The 20,622-nt window shown below is 38.3% G+C and overlaps 1 protein-coding gene across 5 annotated transcripts in view; it reads left to right on the top strand.

Annotated features, from left to right (window-relative positions):
• Window positions 1-20,622, top strand: part of tbx4 (T-box transcription factor 4) — a 144,730-nt gene that overhangs the window by 16,332 nt on the left and 107,776 nt on the right. For all 5 annotated transcript variants that reach the window (XM_072590038.1, XM_072590039.1, XM_072590041.1 and 2 more), the window contains exon 2: window positions 14,738-14,896. In XM_072590038.1, coding sequence (XP_072446139.1) covers window positions 14,741-14,896 — 156 coding nt within the window. In that variant the 5' untranslated portion in view covers window positions 14,738-14,740. The remainder of the gene's footprint in view (window positions 1-14,737; window positions 14,897-20,622) is intronic.

The following is a 20,622-nucleotide window of genomic DNA, read 5'->3' as shown; positions in this document are numbered from 1 at the left end:
TGGTAGTGACTGCAGTGGTCTGAAGCCAGAATGAAGTGAAACTACATCCTTCAGATGGTTTTTTATTGCTAACCTGAATAACAACAATCATACTAACATTGCAATATATACATCCTTTTAATTGAAATGTTCAGCAGGTTTATGATAATTGGGGTTATAAGTATAACTTCCATGGAAAATAACTATACATTGAACTTATTCATCATAACTAAAAAACAGAAATGGGAATCTGAAACATAATGAAAAAAATCTGGAGATACACAACTGGTCAGTCAGTATCTGTACAGCTGTTGTTGTTTTTGTCTAGATGTTTCCAGCATGTTTCCAGCTCTTTCTGTTTTTGTTCTAATTTCTCGGCATTTTAAAAACTTTGCATATGATGTATATTCTGTCTCAATGTCTTATGGCATTACAATTACCTTAAACCAATGGAAGTCACTCTTTGTTTAATTCCCAGTTTTTTATTGATATGCTATGTTTCTGCCTTATCTGCCTACTTTTAACATACCATAATTTACATATTTACTAAATGACAATTAATTGTAAAAAGAGAGATACTACAGGTATCAGTGGGTACCTGCCTAGTGGTGTGGTAGAATTAAGCCTAAGTTAGTTGGAGTACATATCAGCAATTATAGCATCTTATAGCACAGAATGAGTTTATTATAATGGTGACATTTTAAAAAATAACTGCCCAATTAATCCTTTCAAGCTTTCATTTTCACGTATGTATCCAACTCCCTTTTCAACACTACTATTCATTCTACTTTCAAAATCTAAATCTTAATAAACAAACTGTTGGCATCTTGCTAACATTGAAAAAAATGTTTAAAAATTTTCTTGGGAGTCTAAAGGACCACCCAGAAAATTCTTAAATAGTAATATAGCAATGTATAAGGGTTGAGTAGACCACTGAGTTCAGTTTGGCCATCCATGTCTTTAAAATTTGCTTTGCATTGACTGCAGTGGTCTGAAGCCAGAATGAAGTGAAACTACATCCTTCAGATGGTTTTTTATTGCTAACCTGACAAAGGTTTGAGAAACCTCATTGAGCTATATTGAAGACTGTGCACTGGTGCAAAGCTGAAAATACTTTACAGTATGAATAACCTCATTAAGGAGAAAAGTGACTTAGTGACTAAGAGAATGCTCAGGAGAGCTACAATGTATGATTTTGATCACCAAGTAAGACAACTTATGAGAAATGCGATAATTCCTGAGCAACAATCATTACCATTTCATAGATTATTAATTTTCTCTTGCAACTTTCATTAGATAAGGAAAGTTGATTAGACCAGGAACTTAACTAGATGAGTTTGCTGTTGCACTAGATTCCTTGTGGTTTGATTCTAGTGCAGCTGGAGGTAATGTGAGTGCCAACAGGGCTATTATTGTGGGATGTGGGTTTGGATTTGCTTCTATTTTGAACATTTGTTCAAAGGAAAAGAAAAATCAAAGGAACTATGGATTGTGTATTTAGAAAATGATGTGATTGTCCATGAAGTCTGAAAACTATTACCTGGAAATGGCTTATCACAAATCTTTGATTTATTCCTAACCTTTTACTTTTTTTAGGAGAAGCAGGGGTAGTTTATACTCATCAGAAATCTATTACCTTCTCAATTTCTAAAAGAGGAATGGAAAGAAAGATGATCAACATTAAACTAGCATAACCAATGCCACTGTTTGTAGCTCTTACAAAAAAAAAGACAGAATTCCAGAATGTAATCCCCAAAACACTGGTAAATATCCAGGCATGGCATGTAATAAAAATGGAATTTGACACAGTCACTCACCATAAACCAGTATGTCTGATTATACGGAATAGCAGACCCTTTGTATGTGTTGGCAAGGGCACTAACTTTTAGTTGACATGGAAAAAAACATAAAATTACAGAAATCAATTTGCAAAATATTGATAAAACTTTTGAAATGCCATGTAATAAAAACAACATTTGACTTATTTTGTGACTAAGAAGCAATTGGTCTAGGTATAATTACTGAAGGAGTTTTAAATATAAATCTGTAAAGATTCACTACAGCCAATTTGAAATATAACTTCCAAATTCATATCTTCACGAGAGATGTCATGTCCTCGTTTGTCTTCTATCACATTGCCTTTTTCACATGTCAGCACCCATGCATGCAGTTACAGAGTCTTCCAGACTGCAGAAAAGCAGGGAAGGATGGATTTGGATAGAAAACAGAGCAGCTATTAAAAACAATGGCACAATGATATAATAAAGTTTAGAATCACACAACATTGCAGTCAATTCCAGAACCTGGTTCAAGTTTCATAAGAGCATTTGTGAAAGTCTGTGGGATTATTCAATTCTAATTTTGGCAAAACAAATACATATACACACATACATGTGCAAATAAGATCAGTAAGCCTCTTCAACTGTTAAAAAGATTCTTTACTTTTGAGTTCAGAAAGTGTAAGCTTTGAAGCAACATGATCCATTGACAAATGCAGTGTTAAACAATCAGACTTTAATCAGGATTCTAGTGATTGTTCGAAAATCTATTCATTTTACATATTATAAAGGGTTACATAGAATTTATAGCAACAAAGCAGGTCAATCACCCCAAATGGTTATTGACAGCATTTGTATCCATGTCAGCCTCCTCCCATGCTAAATCATCGAATGCTATCAACATGTTGTTCTTTTCCTTTACCTCTCATGTGCAGATCTAACTTTTCCTTAAAAGTATCTGTTTGTTACCTGAACTACTACTACTAACAAGTTGCACCTTTAACCACTTTTCAGTAGAAGAAGCTTTTCTGTGATTCTCAATTGGGTTCTGATGACTATCAGATAGCTATTTGGCTTTAGTGACTACAATTCATTAGTTATTTTGGGAAGATATGTCTGAAAAGGACATATGAATGAAGAGTTGTAGTTGACCAATTAAATCTATGACACAAATAATACAAATGATGTGTTTATCAATGAGAAGAAACTTGCACTTATATTGTTAAGAACCACAGATCATGATGTTATGGGCTTTTCCAAAATCACTTACTTTAAAATTGTTAAAGAAACAAAAAAAACTGTTAAATTTTTAATTTTTAGCATTTAAACATGAAGCAATGTAAAAAAGAAAGCCATTCATTCCATTTCATTCAACCTGATACCTGGATCCTGGTTCAGGGAACTTGTTCCAGCCTAATTGCTCAGCCAATACTTTTTGAGTAGTAGTTAAAGCAGGAATGATTCCATTTTGTTTCTGAATGTCTTGACCATGTCTGCTTTATCACTTCAAAGTTATAATTACTTTGCAAAAATTAATAGTTCAAATTAATTAAAAGTACAAAGCTGTTATTATGAGGTGGAACATTGAGTCAGTAAGTTATAATACAGAAATCCAGTTAGTGAAGGCTGGCTCTGGAATCAATCTTTATGCAGTCTGATATGTACTTACTAAAAACATATACCTCTGAAATCGGCATCCCCATTTTAGCCTCTTTCTCTCTCTCTCTGTAAAAATATATAAAATCAACCTTTTTGGACATGTTATGACACACTTCTATTGAATGTGGCACTGAATCCAGACCTTTTGGCCCAGAGGTTGGGACACTGTTGTTCTGTCAGTTAACCTTTTCTCTCATTCTCACTCTATACATTCAAGGGAAAGCTAATTAATGCTCTCCACCTGCATTTAGTTAAACGAGACTGATATAAAATCAACATAGGAGTCTTAATAGAAGTTAATATATATTTGAAATTCCTGACACAGGGATCCTCAAGTTTGGAATGAGTTGGTGATTCTTCCTGTAAGTGAGATCCCACAACTAACTAAGGGAGTATGAGTTATTTGAAATAGAATTGACCTTTGGTAATCAAAGACTTGAAGGAACCTTGTATACAATGTTATATTACAGTTATAAATAAGCTATTACAATATGTAAAAACTTTGCAACCAGGGTAACGTAAGAGAGATGTTATCTGTTAATGTTGACTGTGAAAGGTTGGGGGTGACTGATCGTGAAAGGCCTTGAGCTAATGCGAATGGTTCAGCTTTGTTCAGAGAATAGTATAATATTCAATACACTATATTTGTCTTATATACATTAAATCACTCATTATATTCTGGGATATCAGCTTATTTTGCCTGTTTGTCAATAGCTTTAAATGTTTTCCAAAGGTGAATGACCTTTTATTGGCATTTATATCTTCAAAAATAAGTCAGAAGTCAGTTCCCATACTATAAGACCATAAACATAAGGTAAGCACAGTAGATGATATTTCTTTTGTTATGTACGTTTAAGGATGACTTGCTAAAAGTTACTATTAATATATGTATATGAAAGGTCTATTCATTCTGAAAAATCTGAAACTAGTAGATTTTGAGTTCAAACACAAATATATGCTTATTAGTTGTAGGATTATGTCTAACTTTTAAATCATCATTATTATATGCAAAAATATAATGTTAATTCATGGAAAGAGAGATTATTTTATAGAAAATTATTTCCAACAACTTTCATTAGGTTTTATTTAGGTTAAATGCTAATATTTCATCTTGATCAACACATCTAAATTAGATAAACTGATAACCTGTGATAACATTTATCACACTGTTTTGTGGGATTTTATTGTGTGCAAATTGACTACAATGCTTACTACTTCATAACAGTGACCACACATCAAAAGTACTTCATTGGTTGTAATGCACTCTGGGATGTCTTGCAGTTGTGATAGACACTACAAGAATGCAAGCATTTTCTTCAAATATGTTCCTTAGGCTAAAACTATAAATAATATTTTGATAAGTAATGGCACGTTCTACTCAATGTATCAAAATAAGTCAAAATAAGTCAACTCACCCTAGGAATCAATATAGTGAACCATTCCTAGATAAGTAGACCAAATTGGGCACAATGCTTCAGGTGTGGTATCACTAAAGCTATGTTCAATTGTTGCAACATACTTGGAAATAGCTCATCAAACCAAACTTTTTCTGCTGAAATTTTCAGCTTTGCTTTTTCTTTATTGTATTTTGTCTTACTTCTATCCTCCCATAAACTGGAAGTCACAAAATAATTGCTGCCTCTGTGTGCAACATTATGCAAATAGTTTCTTGCCTTCTCGCTGATGCCAGGTTCTTTGAGGGATTTTGTGTAGTATCTGAGTGTCCTACTTACACTGTGGTTACTTGTCTAAAAAGTATTTATAGTTCAGATTTGAGCCAGTCCAGAACCCTGTTTAGTTTGCTTAACTTCTGGCTGCTTGGGTCTCTGATTCACTTTCCATGTTTAGTGTCGACACAGAGTATGAATTCCAAACGTGTAGTTTGAATAAATCCTAAAAAGTAAATGGCAACTAGCACCATCAATAACCTAAATAAATACTATAAAAGGCAGTACACATTTTCTGACATATTTCATTGTCTATGCAATATCTTGGGACATCTTCAGGTTGTAAAATACTTTAAATAAATGGAACCCTTTTTGCTTCTTCAAGAACATGATTTTCTCGTGAGTCATGGATGCATATTTTTCTCCTGATATTTTTTAGCACTGAATAATTAGTGACTGCTTATAATGAGACATTACTGAAATAATATATGGTGAATAGTCAATATTACCTAAACAGTCTAGCCAACACAGTTCCACTGTGACAATACCTCCGAAGATCATAATTTGCTGTAAAAGTGTTTTGGAACGACCTGAGATAATGAACTAGAGAAATATAAATTATTTTTACTTTCAACAAGTTATCAAGATACTTATTGGAACTTACAACTTTGGCAGAATATGAAGCATGTGGTCACCTATTCTACATCTTCCTCATTGTCCTTCCCAATGACATTGGGTAACGTGCATAATAAACAGCTAACCACAAATATGACTCCTTTTCCAAAGCTAAGTTTTGCATAGAAACAACTTCAATACTGGATATGGAAAAAAAGTCTACAAATGCTGTTTTCCATTAGCTTTTATTTTCAAAGAATGAAATGCTGGAAATATAGCATTATACTTAATCTGAAGTTTCTAAACAAATTTAAACAGAATTAACGAAACAATACCGTAGTTCCGCTACTCACAATGGGTGGAATAACCTTCTGCTTTGCAAAGTTCTACTGTGCAACTATATATCCCTGTCTGATAGATGAAGCATTTATGTAAGTGTATAGGTACAAAAACAGTTAGATACATATAACTGCCACAAACTAGCAAAGTATTTGCCATGAATTTCAATAACAATACGATACCATTGTTACAAGGGGAAATCCATATTTGTATGCTTTTGTTTAATGTTTTTCCTGTGATTCAAAATCATGAAATCAAGTTTTCTCCTCCTGCTTTGTGGAATTCAATGGCTACAACCAGAACGGAAAGTGAAAATGCACAAGGTACCAGAATTGAAAACTATCAAGAAAAGTCACGTGAGAATGTATAAAAATGAAAGTAAATTATAGAAAAAAATGAAAGATAGAAAGGAATATATTCAGAAAATCCTTGCATACCTATGAAAACAACTGAAAAATCAAAATCAGTAATGATGGTAAGATGAAACTATAAAATCATTAAAACTGATTGTCCTAGTTTGGAATGTCCTATTTGAGGATTAATGGTTTTGAAATGCTTTGGATTCTACCACATTTAATGATGTTAATCCATGGATAAATTATATGTCTACATTTCACCATTACTCAATCCTATAATTGATCCATTTATACAACTTTTTCAAACAAACATTGACATTTTATGATAAATCTGCATGTAATATTTCCATTACTTAACAAGGTTGTATTGTTAAATTAGTTTGCTAATACAGTGACATTTTCAGTACAACACATCTGAATTCTCTCTGATAGAATCAGATTTTGCTATGCTCAAACTTAAAACTTTTACTTCAAAACCTTGTGGTTTCTTCATATAATTAGAGTCATAGCGTCATAGAAATGTATAACATGGAAACAGACCCTTCGGTCCAACCTGTCCATGCCGACCAGATATCTCAACCTAATCTAGTCCAACCTGCCAGCACCCGGCCCATATCCCTCTTCCTATCCATATACCCATCCAAATGCTTTTTAAACGTTGCAATTGTACTAGCCTGCACCACTTCCTCTGGCAGCTCATTCCATATGTATAACCACCCTCAGTGTGAAAAAGTTGCCCCTTAGGTCTCTTTTATATCTTTCCCCTCTCACCCTAAACCTCTAGTTCTGAACTCCCCCACCCCAGGGAAAAGACTTTGTCTATTTATCCTATCCATGCCCCTCATGATTTTATAAACCTCTCTAACGTCATCCCTCAGTCTCCGACGCTCCAGGGAAAACAGCCCCAGCCTGTTCAGCACACTCACTCTGAATGAGTGTTCACAAAATTTTACAGTTCTACCAGCATCACCGCCCCCACCTACCCAATCCTGACTTGCAGTGTAATTCTGCTTGAGTTTCTGAGAGAGCTGACCTTTTAATAAACTTTTAACCAGCAATATTTTCCCAATAATATTCTTCTACCATTAAGAGAAGAGAAAAGTTCACAGTAACGGTCATATCACTTGTTACTTTGCAACTGTTTGCACAAATCCAGTTTTTCAACTGTTAGCCAAAGGAAACTGCCCCTACAAAGAAGGAATGCATTTGCCATTGTACAGTGCCTTCCACAACCTCAGTGTGTTCTAAGCAGTTCACAGCCAATGAAGTAATTTGAACTTGCGTGCAGCAGGGTGAAAAACAGAGATGAAGTGAAATGATCAATCTGTTTTATTAATGTTAATTCAAGAATGTATAATGGCAGAATTACAGGCAAACTCCTCTGCTGTTTGTCAAATAGTTTTATGGGATAATTTAACACAAGGAACTGAAGGTGCCAAAAATCTGAAACAAAAACAGAAATTACTGGAGAAACTCAGCAGCTCTGAAGAAGGGTCACTGGACTCCAAGCATTAACTCCAGTTTCTCTCAATAGCTGCTGCCAGACCTGCTGAGTTTCTCCGGCAATTTCTGTTTTAGTTTTATGGGATGGTTTATATCCACTTAAGAAGGCAGATATAGCCACAGTTTAAACATTCTGAAGGACAGCACCTTGCAGAAGTTGTATGCTCACCAAGTCACAACACTCAGTGGCTTGTAGCAAGTAGTGAAGATTGAGGAATGTTGAACTCAAAAAGAGAAAGGTATTTGGGAGGAATATGTGCTATAGGTGGACCTCAGTCTAGGCCAGGGTAAAGGAGCAACAATTGGCCACAGCAGCCTTGGATTTTGAGGGAAGGTAAAATACTGCAGGACTCCTGTTCCTGATGGCTATTCTATAAACAGCACTGACAGTACCAGGCCCAACATGTTCCTCTAGGGAGGAGAAAGTGAGGACTGCAGATGCTGGGGATCAGAGTCAAAAGTTTGGTGCTAGAAAAGCACAGCCAGTCAGGCAGCATCCAAGGAACAGGACAGTCGACTCTCTCAAACCAGTCCAGTGAAAACAAGTGGTTAGTTTCAAGATAGACCAGGAGAAGCAAGAGGAAAAATGTGAAATATGGAGACAGTAAAATCACAGGAAACTGCTCGGATTGGATGTGGAAAGTCCATCTGTCCCAAAGGCACTGCTTTACAGAATTCAAGGCCCAACGAGAGGCGTAAATGTTTCAGGTTTTCCAACATGCCTCCGCAGCTCTCATCACCGCTCACAGCAACAAGCTACCTGTTATAAAATCCAGGTGGATATCCCACCAGCAACAAGCTGCCTATGGTAAAGTCCCTGCGGACATCCCGCCAGCAACAAGCTGCCTGCGGTAGAATCCCAGCAGACACCTCACCAGCAACAAGCCGCCTGTGGTAGAATCCCAGCAGACATCCCGCCAAAAACAAGCCACCTGTGGTAGAATCCCAGCAGACACTCCGCCAGCAACACGCCGCCTGTGGTAGAATCCCAGCAGACACCCCGCCAGCAACAAGCCGCCTGCGGTAAAATCCCAGCAGACACCCGTCAGCAACAAGCTGCCTGCGTAGAATCCCAGCAGACACCCCGCCAGCAACAAGCCGCCTGCGGTAGAATCCCAGCAGACACCCCGCCAGCAACAAGCCGCCTGCGGTAGAATCGCAGCAGACACCCCGCCAGCAACAAGCCGCCTGTGGCAAAATCCCAATGGTAAAATCAGGGTGGCAAGATTTCATCTCTAAGTCAGAGACATTTGGTTCACATTCTGTTTTCCAGAGTTGAGCCTAATTGATACTGAACTTTCAGTACAGTAATGGTAGAGATCTGCCTTGACAAAGCCTTCTCTTTCCTTGAATGCAGAATGGTGTCAACAGTTTGGGTTCAATTCACACACCCAGCTGAGGTTACCATGAAAGTCCCTCCGTCTCAACTCTCCCCTTGTCTGAGATGTGGTAACCCCCAGGTTACACCACCTCAGTCTGGTTGGACTATGGTGAACTATATGGTGACCGTCAGTGGATTTGAAACATCTCATGGTACCACTTTGAAGAAGAGCACTGGAATCCTCACTTTCTCCCAACATTGGAGTTATCCAGAATTCCCTGGAAAATATTTAGCTCTCATTCAACATCACTAGAATAAATTATCTGGTCATTGTCACGTTGTTCATGGCAGTTTGCTGCATGCAATTGCTCCACTTCTGATATTCTAGCAATGACTACACTTCAAAAATGCTTCATTGGCGAACTGAGTTCATAAAATATGTTGTTTAAATGAAAATCTTTTTGGAAGAGTTTATGAGTGTTCCAGGTACAGATGTAATTCTAATATAATTTAAGGAAATGTTAGGGAAACACTTGAGAGTGAGCTTTAAAACTTTATAGACACAACTAGGCAAAATCAGTGCTGCAATTGTATACCATGAACACAGTGCCGCAGTGAATGCTAGTTAAGGTTTTCATAAATGGTTGAAGAATCGCCAACGGTTCTGCTTGAGTCAGTTTTCTTTCCAAATTCTCCATAGTAATATAAACTGGAGCCAATCATAAATCTCAATTCAAAGCTGCTGTTATAAAGCAGGTTAATTGCTTCAAGTTCTGGGACAGTTACAGGACATACTGCCTGCCAATCCAGGGGACTAAGTATGCACTTTTAATGATGAAGGCAAAAGAAAGACTTGTATTCACACCTGACCCTCTCCAAGCGTATGCTTCTAGAAAGGAAACCTTTCACTGCCAGATAGTGAAGAGGCATACTGTTATGGGCCAGTTTCCTCTTTTGAGCCCAGAAGCACTGAAGCCAACTGGAGCATCTCTGCAGCCAGTTAAAAGTAACCATTCAGGTCGATAAGGCCACCAAAAGGAAATAGAGCAATGGGCTCCAATTCTAGATAGATGGAATTAAAAAATATGTTAAATTTATGTCAAAACTTGGTTCAATCCCACTGTGGAGTAACGTGACAAATTCTTGACTTCATATTATAAAGATATAAAACACCAGAGAAGATGCATACAGACATACTAGAATCTTTATGGAAATGAGAAGGTTATAGCTATATAGAAAGATTTCACAACTGGGGATCATTTTTTAGAAAGAAAGAAGACCAAGACTTATTAGATATCCTCAAGGTTATGAATGGGTTTGATAAATTGTGTAGACCAATATGTTACCAGTAGTGAGTGAGATCATCCACTATAGTGAATCCAAATGGCCTCCATGTGGGATAAGGTGTGGAGGCAGCTCATACTCAGGTACTCTTTGGCCAACGGAGGGTTTAACATTATTCAACCATCTGTGGAATCAGAGAAAGAAGGCAGAGTTTCCAAACATCAGAATTTTTTCAAAACATATACCTTACTTGTAACATTTGTAAAAAGGTACATCACATACAAATTAAAATTTACATAAAATGCAATGCAAATTATTGTTTTGCAACATCGTACAGGAGATGCTTAGTGACACATCATTTGATGTTATCTTTGTAATGTACATTTATGTATCATATCAAAAATTCTGTAGAGCATACATCTCAAGAGACTCTACATGGGTTCCAGCCTTTTGGTGGACTTTGGGAGGAGGACCTTAGACAATGGCCTTTCCCCATTGCATTAGGAATTTACAGGTAGAACAGAAGGGTCTCTAGGTGATCTAATCCATAACATGCCGCTTGTCCATAGTCTAGTATAAGAGGGGTCACATTATATCAATGCCAAATTGATGGTACAATGGAATTTTGTAACTTCAAGACAAGATTTTCAATACTTTAGGTGAGATTTTAGGGAGTTACCTTGAAAATATTTTTACAGCTGTTTGGGAAAGCTATCTTCCCTATTTGCTATTTTTAACAGGAAAATTGGGACTGTAAAATGTTTATATACATGTGCTGTATATTTGCATAATGCAGCTGCAGTTTTACTTAATACAAAAATTTGTTTGATCCTGTTGGCTGATCACTGTATTGACACTGGCACAGGTTACCCCCATGGAGACTAGAGGAGCTGAGAAACCTGAATGGAAATGTTGAAAAGTCTGAAGGACTCTGATAGAGTAGATAGAGAGGAACTCTAATGGAAGGAGGGATGGTTACTAGAATATGCATATTTAAAGTAATTTTCTGAGGAAGCAGGGGAAGAGATGAAGAGAACATTTTATATGCAGCAAGTTATTGTGATCTGGGAATCACTGTCTGAAATGGTGGTGGAATCAAAAGGCCTTTTGGCCGAAACATTGATTTTCCTGCTCCTCGGATACTGCCCGACCTGCTGTGCTTTTCCAGCACCACATTCTCAAGTCTAATCTCCAGTATCTGCAGTCCTCACTTTCGCCCTGTAATTTTGGACAATTTGTCAGTTTATGTTATGTAAGTGTGATTTATTGTGATTTACTTTGGTGTTCGCTCTTTCTACCTAGTATTGAATTCTCCTGTAACTTTCTTATGTATCAAGTTGACACTATTGCCAGTAGCAAAATGTTACAAAGGCAAGACAAGGTTGGGAACCTACTGGACTGAACAGAGATCTGCTTATTCATCAGCAGTTGGGAACACCATGAAGTGCACTAAAATGGGTTTATAATTAGTGAGTAGGCTACAAAAACCACTGAAATGAGCAAAATTGTTATTTTTTCCTCCCAAGTGAGAATAACTGGAAAAGTCTCACTTAAAAAAGAGAAATACAGAGTGAGTGAGACTTTTAATATTCACCAGGTCTGTACAAAACTTGCTGAACCAAGTTTGTTGGCAAGTTACAAAAAAGATTTTCGGAGGCATTTGTTTCTGTGTTCATTTTAAAAATTCTATTGCAGAATATATTCATTTTAATATTTTAATCCTGCCCTCATCTCCTAAATGGTTGAGTTCTTGGGATTGGACCCCAGGTGAAATGTCTTGTACCATAGCTAGCCATATGTCACCTGTCACCCAATGGTCCATTGTACATCCTACGTACATGGTTTGAAGCAAGATACCTAATGCTTCCACATTTATCTATGTGAACAGATTTTTCTAGGTTTTCCCTTGTCATACAATATTTCTTGGTGTGACAGCAGTTTAATTTCAAGCAATTATCCTAGAAGGAACGTACATTTTTCTAACTTCTTTCATGACCTCAGGGCGTCTCAAAGTCTTCAGTGCTAAAACTTGTACTTTTTGAATTGTAGTTACTATGATAGCATAAAATACATGAGAGCAGCATTGTGACAAGGAGACCCATGACTTATGATGATAGACCAGGTGATCTTCCCTGGTTTCATTTATATTTTGATTTTGTGACATGTATTTACAATATATATATAGGGCTTGATTTGAACTTTTAGGAGGCCAATTGGTAGAGTGAGCCTTAAGAAACTAATTTTAAAGAAAAGCTCAAACAATTAAATGTATTATCTCAGGACAGAGATGTAAAGTGGTAAGCAACGTCTGACAGGTTACCAAGTTAACAATCACACAACACCAGGGTTATAGTCCAACCGATTTATTTGGAAGCACTAGCTTTCGGAGCACTGCTCCTTCATCTGGACAACCACCTGATGAAGGAGCAGCACTCCAAAAGCTAGTGCTCCCAAATAAACCTGCTGGACTATAACTTGGTGTTGTGTGATTTTTAACTTGGTACACCCCAGTCCAACACCAGCATTTCCAAATCTGACAGGTTAAGAAGCGATCGCTTACACGTTGAGCTCAGGAGTAGATTACATAAGTGAAAAATTAACAAGCTTGAAGCAAGATTAGAAATTAGAAAAGATTTATTTTCTATGGAGCATTGGTTATGGGTAACAGACTGCCAGGGAAGAGAATTGATTTAGACTCAGATGTCAGCCTCAAAGGAAGCTATATTGATTTAAATTGTTGTTTCCTTTGAAATTAGATATTCTTGCAATTATGTCCTGATGCATATAAGCATAAGAATAATTCTACCCCATTAGCTTGCTCCACCATTTGATACAATCATGGCCAATCTCACTTCAACCTCAACACTACTTTCCTACCCACTCTTCATTACCCTTTAACTCATGACTAATTAAAAATCTGTCTTGTCTCCTCCTTCATTATACTTAGTGTCCCAGCATCCACTCTACAGATTCACAACCGCTTGAGAGAAGTAGTTTATCCTCATCTTTGCTTAAATCTGTCATCCCTTGTCCTGAAACAATAGCCTTTCATTCCAGATTATCCCACACGAGGGAACATCCTTTCTACATCTACTTTGTCAAGTTCCTTTAGCACTTTGTATCCCTCAATCAATTTCTTCTCAGTCTTCTAAACTCCAAAGAGTATAGGCCTAAACTGCTCAATCTCTCTTCATAAGGCAACCTTCACCTCTGGAATCATTCTAGCGATCCTCGCCTGAACTGCCTCCTCAAACAAGGGGATGAGTGCAAGAGAAAAAGCTTCAATAGCATGTCCATTTTTTCAGCAAATTTTGTACTTGCAAGTGAATTTGTTATCAATTGAAAAGTGCGATTCAGAATTTTAGAGCAAGTACTCATATTAACTTAATAAAATAAAGGATGCCAACTTCTAAGGGAGGAACATACAAATTTAGAGGAGCAGGCTTTACATAAAGCAGAGCTCTTCCAGTTAATCTGAATGCTTTCAAACAGAACAAATGCAGATGCCGAGTACGGACAGGATCAACTCAGCAAGTCTGGCAGCATCTGTGAAGAGAAATCAAAATTAACATTTTGGGTAAGGTGAGCCTTTCTGCCAGATCTGCTGAGCTTCTCCAGAAATCTCGGTTTTTGTTTCTGATTTACACCATCTGCAGTTCTTTTGGTTTTTATTTAAGGAAAGGATCAAGTTGTGATGTCTGTACAGTGGGCTGATCCTTATTGTCCAAACAGGCAGGAGAATAAACCAGTACCTGAGTGTAGGACTGAAGGTCAGCTAGTAACTGTGAACTGGTAAATTCATTCTTGTAGAATTGTACCAGCAAGAGTTTAGTTCTTTGAGAAAAAAAAAATATTGAAAAGTAGTCTTAAGAAATGAAATTATAACAAAAGGTACATGCTGAAGGAACTCAGCAAGTCTGGCACTATCTGTGGAGAGAGAAACAGATTTAACATTTTAAGTGCAAAAGTTTTTATTTTAGATCTTCAGTATTTACAGTATTTTGCTTGTATTAATAAAAAACAGGATTAAATAATAGGAGTTTCAGATCAGCGATGTCCTCATAGGATTATGGTGCAGACTTGATGGGCTGAGTGGCCTACTTCTCCTTCTACATCTTATGGTCTTATGTTACTAGTAAAGATTCATTATTACAATTTGAAATGCGGATTATCTTTTTGAATAGACTAGCTACTATTCATTTACACAATATATTTGCTCCTGTGTTGATTCTTTAGGAAATGCTGCAAGAGAAGAGTGTGGCTGAGAGTGATGAGAGCTTTCCAGCAGCTCAAGTAGATGGACACCAGGAATTCAATGTACAGTCTCCAGGGCATGGAGCACCAGGAGCAAGCAGCATGTCTCCAGGCAGCCCCCAGGGACAGGACCCTGATCAGGTATGAAATCACTACCTTATACTTTCCCATGGGATAAAACAAAAGACAGTTTGAATCATACATCCCATCTCTCACATAAAGAATCTGCCTCTCATTTCACCTCCCTCCACAGCTATGTGCTCAACATAATCCAATGGTGTTAGGCAAACCTTGTGTTCATAATCATATTCAATCCACCTTTAAGAACATTTTCTTCTATCTCTGGAATTTCAGCTGACTTCACTCCTACTTCATTCTCATCTGTCACTGAAAACATTCCTATGCCTTTGTCAACTCCAGGCTTGGCTTATCTAATGTGTTTCTTGATAGCTTTCTAACTTCCATTGTCCATATACTGCAATTGAACCCATTTGACCATCTGAATGCTAACTTCTAAGATCTTCTTTGGCTCCCTATTACCCTTTAGCTATAGAGTTCAAAATCTCCAACCACATCTACAAAGTCATCCATGCTTAACACTTCACGATACCTGTTACACCTAGTATATTTCTAACTTTGGCTTATCACATGTTTGCAAGGACAGAAGAATGTAGAGTTTTTTAAGGAAAAAGATGAAGACAGCAGCTATGAAAGGAAGGGAAATGGTTTTGGGGAAGGAGAACTGTTAACATCAGTGAACTTAGGAACAAGGTTTGCAAGTTACATGGAATAGTGTTAAGAGAGAAGGAGATGGGTCTCTTATAACAAGATGAGATTAAAGAGAGAATGGAGAGCAAACAGAGCAAGCTATAAGTTCAAGCAGGAACTCAGGGAGAAGTTCGACCCTGCGAACAAAAGGAAACCAGGAAAATGGCAGAAGCAGGTGAACAGTTGGTCTTGATCTCATGGACAAAGAATTTTGTGGACTGCTTGCATTTGCTGTTGGATATGAGAGTGGAAGAGATAGGTAGAGAGATTTTAGAAGATGGTTTGCAGTACAAGAGAGAAGCTTATTTGCATTCTTTGTAATTAAGAGAATTGGGGATAGTGGGAATTTTCAGCAAATAAGGGCAAGATCCAATGAACTACAGATTTATGAGGCCCAATAAGGTTCAACAATGAATAGTTTAAAGCAAGTGCCTCCCACTTCCCATTCAAATCTACCCCTCTTGGGACCTGAGTATTTAAGCAAATGACAAAAATAAGAAAGAGATAAGAATGTTTTATTGGAGGATTAAGGTACCAAGGGTGAAGGTCAAATCATGGTTGAGCAGACCAATAGCTACAGAACTGTCATGCTGAATAATGGAGGGTCAAAGCTTAGATGTGCAGCTGTAGAATTCTTTTTCACTTCAGGGACGATTATAGAAAGACATAGAATTGGAAGGAGGAGATGGGTCTAGGTGGAGAGCAAGAAATGATCAACAATGGATGCACTTACAAGATATGTTATTGAAAAATTGCACTTACACTGCCTTTAATTTCCTCTGCATTAAATTTGATTAATGGATAATTACATATTGTGAATGTGCAACTGTGCAATATTTTTCTGGAGAAGATTAATTGGAATATGTCATCAATAAGAACATAGAAATAAGAGCAGGAGTAGACCATTCAATCCCTCTGCCAATTCAAATGATCATTTCTGATCAGATTTTGCCTTAATTCCATTGTATGTCCTGATACGTTTTGAATCAGAGTCAGTCAAAAATCTGTCTAACTCAGCCTTAAATATATTCAATGACCTAGCCTCCAGTGTTCTCTTGGGGAGGGAATTCTTCATATTAACAACCATATACTAGATGTTTTTGATTCAGGGAAAGAGTAATGTGTTACTTTTATAACTTTGGAAACAATCCAAGAAAACAAAATTTGTAAAATATTATATTGTTCCTTTAATACACAAAATGTACCAAAGGTCAGAGGAGGGCGTGAGGGAATAAGGAACGGTAACTGATGGGATAATCTGACATTTGTAAATAATTTTTTGAAGTTGAAGTAGCAAGGCAGCTAGGTTAATGGAGAGAATTGGCGGCTGGAACATTGATGGAGAGAAGGAAAGTCTTTTCCCTGGGGTGAGGGAGTCCTGAACTAGAGGGCATACGTTTAGGGTGCAAGGGGAAAGGTATAAAAGTGGCAACCTTTTCACGCAGAGGGTGGTACGTGTATGGAATGAGCCGCCAGAGGATGTGGTGGAGGCTGGTACAATTGCAACATTTGAAAGGCATCTGGATGGGTATATGAATTGGAAGGGTTTGGAGGGATATGGGCTGGGTGCCAGCAGGTGGAACTAGATTAGGTTGGGATATCTGGTTCGGCATGGACGAGTTGGATCAAAGGGTCTGTTTCTGTGCTGTACACCTCTGTGACTAGGTTAAGAGAACTGGCAGAGGCATGTGACTTTGGTTTAACCCTTAATGAGATGCTGAGAGACAGTTTGGTTTATGGAATTGATGACATGACAATGTAAAAGAGCCTGATAGCTGAAGCTCAACTGGTCCCCAAACAGGCGCTACAACTGGCTTTATCATTAGAAATGCAGCAAGTGCAGTATATGAGTTACAGGGTATGCCGATGGAAGATGATACCCTCACCAGGGTGACTGAGTTTGGGGAACACCACTTGAGTGAAAGCAATTGCATAGCCTCACTCAGGACACACCCTGAAAAGAAGGTCAGCCCACAGCAAAACTGCAAAACAAAGCCAAGCCTCAGCCAAATGTTTAACATTTTCTTCAGGATCTGAGCTGGCAAGCCATTGTTGTTGCTGCTGGTATGTAACTGGAGATAGCAAAAGAGTCCCACCAGGCCTAATTGAGTAAGAAAGCTCATAGGTTGATATCCAGGAGAGTGCACACCCTGGAAAACCCACCTAAATCTGGCTTGGAAGAGTTCAATTGCTTAGCAACATCCAAATCATAGCCAATCAAAATAAATATCTGGTTAAATGGTCACATGATTTTAATGGAGTTTGAAACCAATGCTGTTTCAGTGATTGCAGAACCAGTCTTTAACAAAATTCACTCTAGACTCCAACCCTTAAGTTTGCACAAGACCTCGGCTAGACTGAGAACCTATACTGGGGATCCTTTACAGATTAAGAGTATAACTTTGGTTCTGGTTTCTTATGAGAAGCAGTTGATTCAGTTACCACTGATTTTACTAACAGGCTCAGGCCCATGCTTGATGAGGAGAAAGATTCATTGCGTTTAGCTCAACATTTTTCAATTGAAAAATAGTTTCCTGAGTGAAGTCCTAATTAAATACCTGGAAATTTTTCAGGAAGGTCGAGGGAATATCAAAAGAGATAAGACCACCTTACATGTTGACTGGGAGCAATTCCATGATCCTTAGACATTTTTCCCAAGTGGGCACATGTTTTTGAAGGGAAAACTGTGTGTTCCTGACATAAGTGACCTACTTGTGCTACAAAGTTGACAAGACCAGCTTGCGCCCATGGAGAGTAATGTGAGGGCAATCAAAGGTGCACTGGGCTTCATGTCTGTACTGGAGGTTAGATCTTTCTTTGGATTGGCGAATTTTTATGGGAAAGTTTCTATATAAACTGGCTTCCATCCTGACACCCTTACATCTGCTATTGAAAAAGGGACAGCCTTGGAAATGGTCTTGTAGCCAAGACATTGCCTTTAGGATAGTGGAGCAGTATCATTTTCTACATTATTGGTGCACTATGGTCCCAGGCAAGATCTGATGATAACATGTGATGCATCCTTGGAAGGTATCAGGGTAGTGTTGGCTCACAGAGGGTTCAATGTAGAGGAATGCTCATTAGTGTATGCTTCCTATACTTTGGCTGATGCAGAGCACAGATATAGCCAGATATAGAAGGAAGATTTGATGGTCAACTTTGGTGTGAGAATGTTTCACAGTACCTTTATGATAATAAGGGTAAATATAATAATAACAGACCACAAAGCCCTGCTAAGGCTACTCTAAGAGGATAAGGCCTATAACTTCAGATCAAATTCCGTGATGGACTCCTCTTCAAAGTGTGTACAATTACAAGTTGGAACACTGTCTGGGAAGCCAAGTAACAAATGTGGATGCCTTGAGCCACCTCCTACTGGCAGATACACTATCGGTGGTGCTAGCACTGGAACAGTCCGTTCTGGTTTTAACTTTCTGGATGCTCTTCCTGTCACCGCGGACAATATCCGACTGTGTACATAAGAAGATCCAGCTCTGGCAAAACTAAAACAGCAGGTGGTGATGGGGGAAACCAAACGGCAGTCACAACCAGAACTGAAACCTTTCTGGACCTGGTGAGATCTGATCACCACAGAACACTGCATTTTATTATGGGGAGCAAGAGTGATTGTTCTGAGGAAAGGTCGCTGCCAGAAACCAGCTAAACTCCACCAGGGTTTTCCTAGGGTTTCCAAAATGAAGATGTTGGCAAGAGGTTATGTTTGATGGCCTGGGTTCTTTGCAGACATAGCTGTGTTGGTGGGGCAGTGTCTACAGGGACAAAAATCACTGCGAGCAGATCCCCAACATTCGTGGGAATGGCCGGGTAAACCCTAAATTCGGATAGACATTGACAATGGGCTAGATGTTCTTAGTCATTGTGGACGTCCACTCAAAGTGGTTGGACATGCAGAGAGTTTATTCATTAAGTATGACAATAGAAAAGCCGCAAGCATCTTTTGCAATACACAGACTCTAGGATGTGTTGGTCACAGAAAACAGACCATTCTTTACCAATAAAGTTAAATGGCATTTGGCAAATAAGGGCAGGTCCATACCATCCATCATCCAACCATCTGGTGGGAAGAACGGTCCAAAAGTTTCAAGACAGATTTAAAGAAACAGCCTACAGTTTCACTCGATACTAAACTGACCCAGTTCCTAATTGATTTTCAGACATTTCCAAAGCAACTACAAGGATAGTTGCAGCAGAGTTGCTAATGGGAAGAAGACCAGATTAAATCTGATCTTCCTGGACCGAGGAGGGAGGGTGAAATGGCAACAGGAATGTCAATGCTGGACACACAACTCCCCTAAGCGAGAAAGACCATTTACTTCAGAGGACAAAGTTTGCTGCCAAGAACATGGAAATGGCCCTGCATGAGCAAAAGGCACGGTCAATGCCAGGTCAGGCCCTGTGACACACAGTTAAGGTAGGCGAGGTGGTCCTAAACAAACATATGGAACACATGAAAGCTGCAGACTCACAATGTGGCAGGAGCAAAACATACTTGGCTCCTCAGAACCCATGGGTTCTCCCTCTCCATCAAGCCTTGAAGAAACTTCAGAGTCTCAGATGAACACGGCTAATGTTGCATTCTCGACACCTTTACTGCCTGAAGAAGATGAATTTCTTCTGAGATGCTCCAGGTGCAAGAGGCAGGCTACGGTCTGGTACAGTCCCCTTGTATCTGAGGATTTGGAACTGGACCCGGTGCAAAAATAGTGCAGGAGAGGCAGCAAGGAAAAGAACAGGCCTACGTCCCCAGACTTAGAAGGTGAGGATGGACTGATTGTAACGAGGTCAGCCAGGTCAACTCATAGCATATGAGTTCCCTGATTGGGACTTTTAACTTAGTCCAATTTGGGATCTTTGGCTGACAGATATAAACAGGAGTGTCAGAGGTTCTGTTCTGATTGATTGATTTATTGTCATGTGTATCAAAGTACAATGAAAAGCTTTGTTTATAAGCATTACAGGCACATCCTAGAAGGCAAGGATGTACAAATCAAAAAGACTTAGAGGGATACAGGTTACATCGCACAAGGCATGCGCTAGGCAAGATCAATGTTAACAAGATCAGCATTACTTGAGGCTAG

Source organism: Chiloscyllium punctatum, chromosome 19 (genome assembly GCF_047496795.1).
Source record: "Chiloscyllium punctatum isolate Juve2018m chromosome 19, sChiPun1.3, whole genome shotgun sequence".
NCBI lineage: Eukaryota > Metazoa > Chordata > Chondrichthyes > Orectolobiformes > Hemiscylliidae > Chiloscyllium > Chiloscyllium punctatum.
This window is presented reverse-complemented; position numbering and strand designations above follow the sequence as displayed.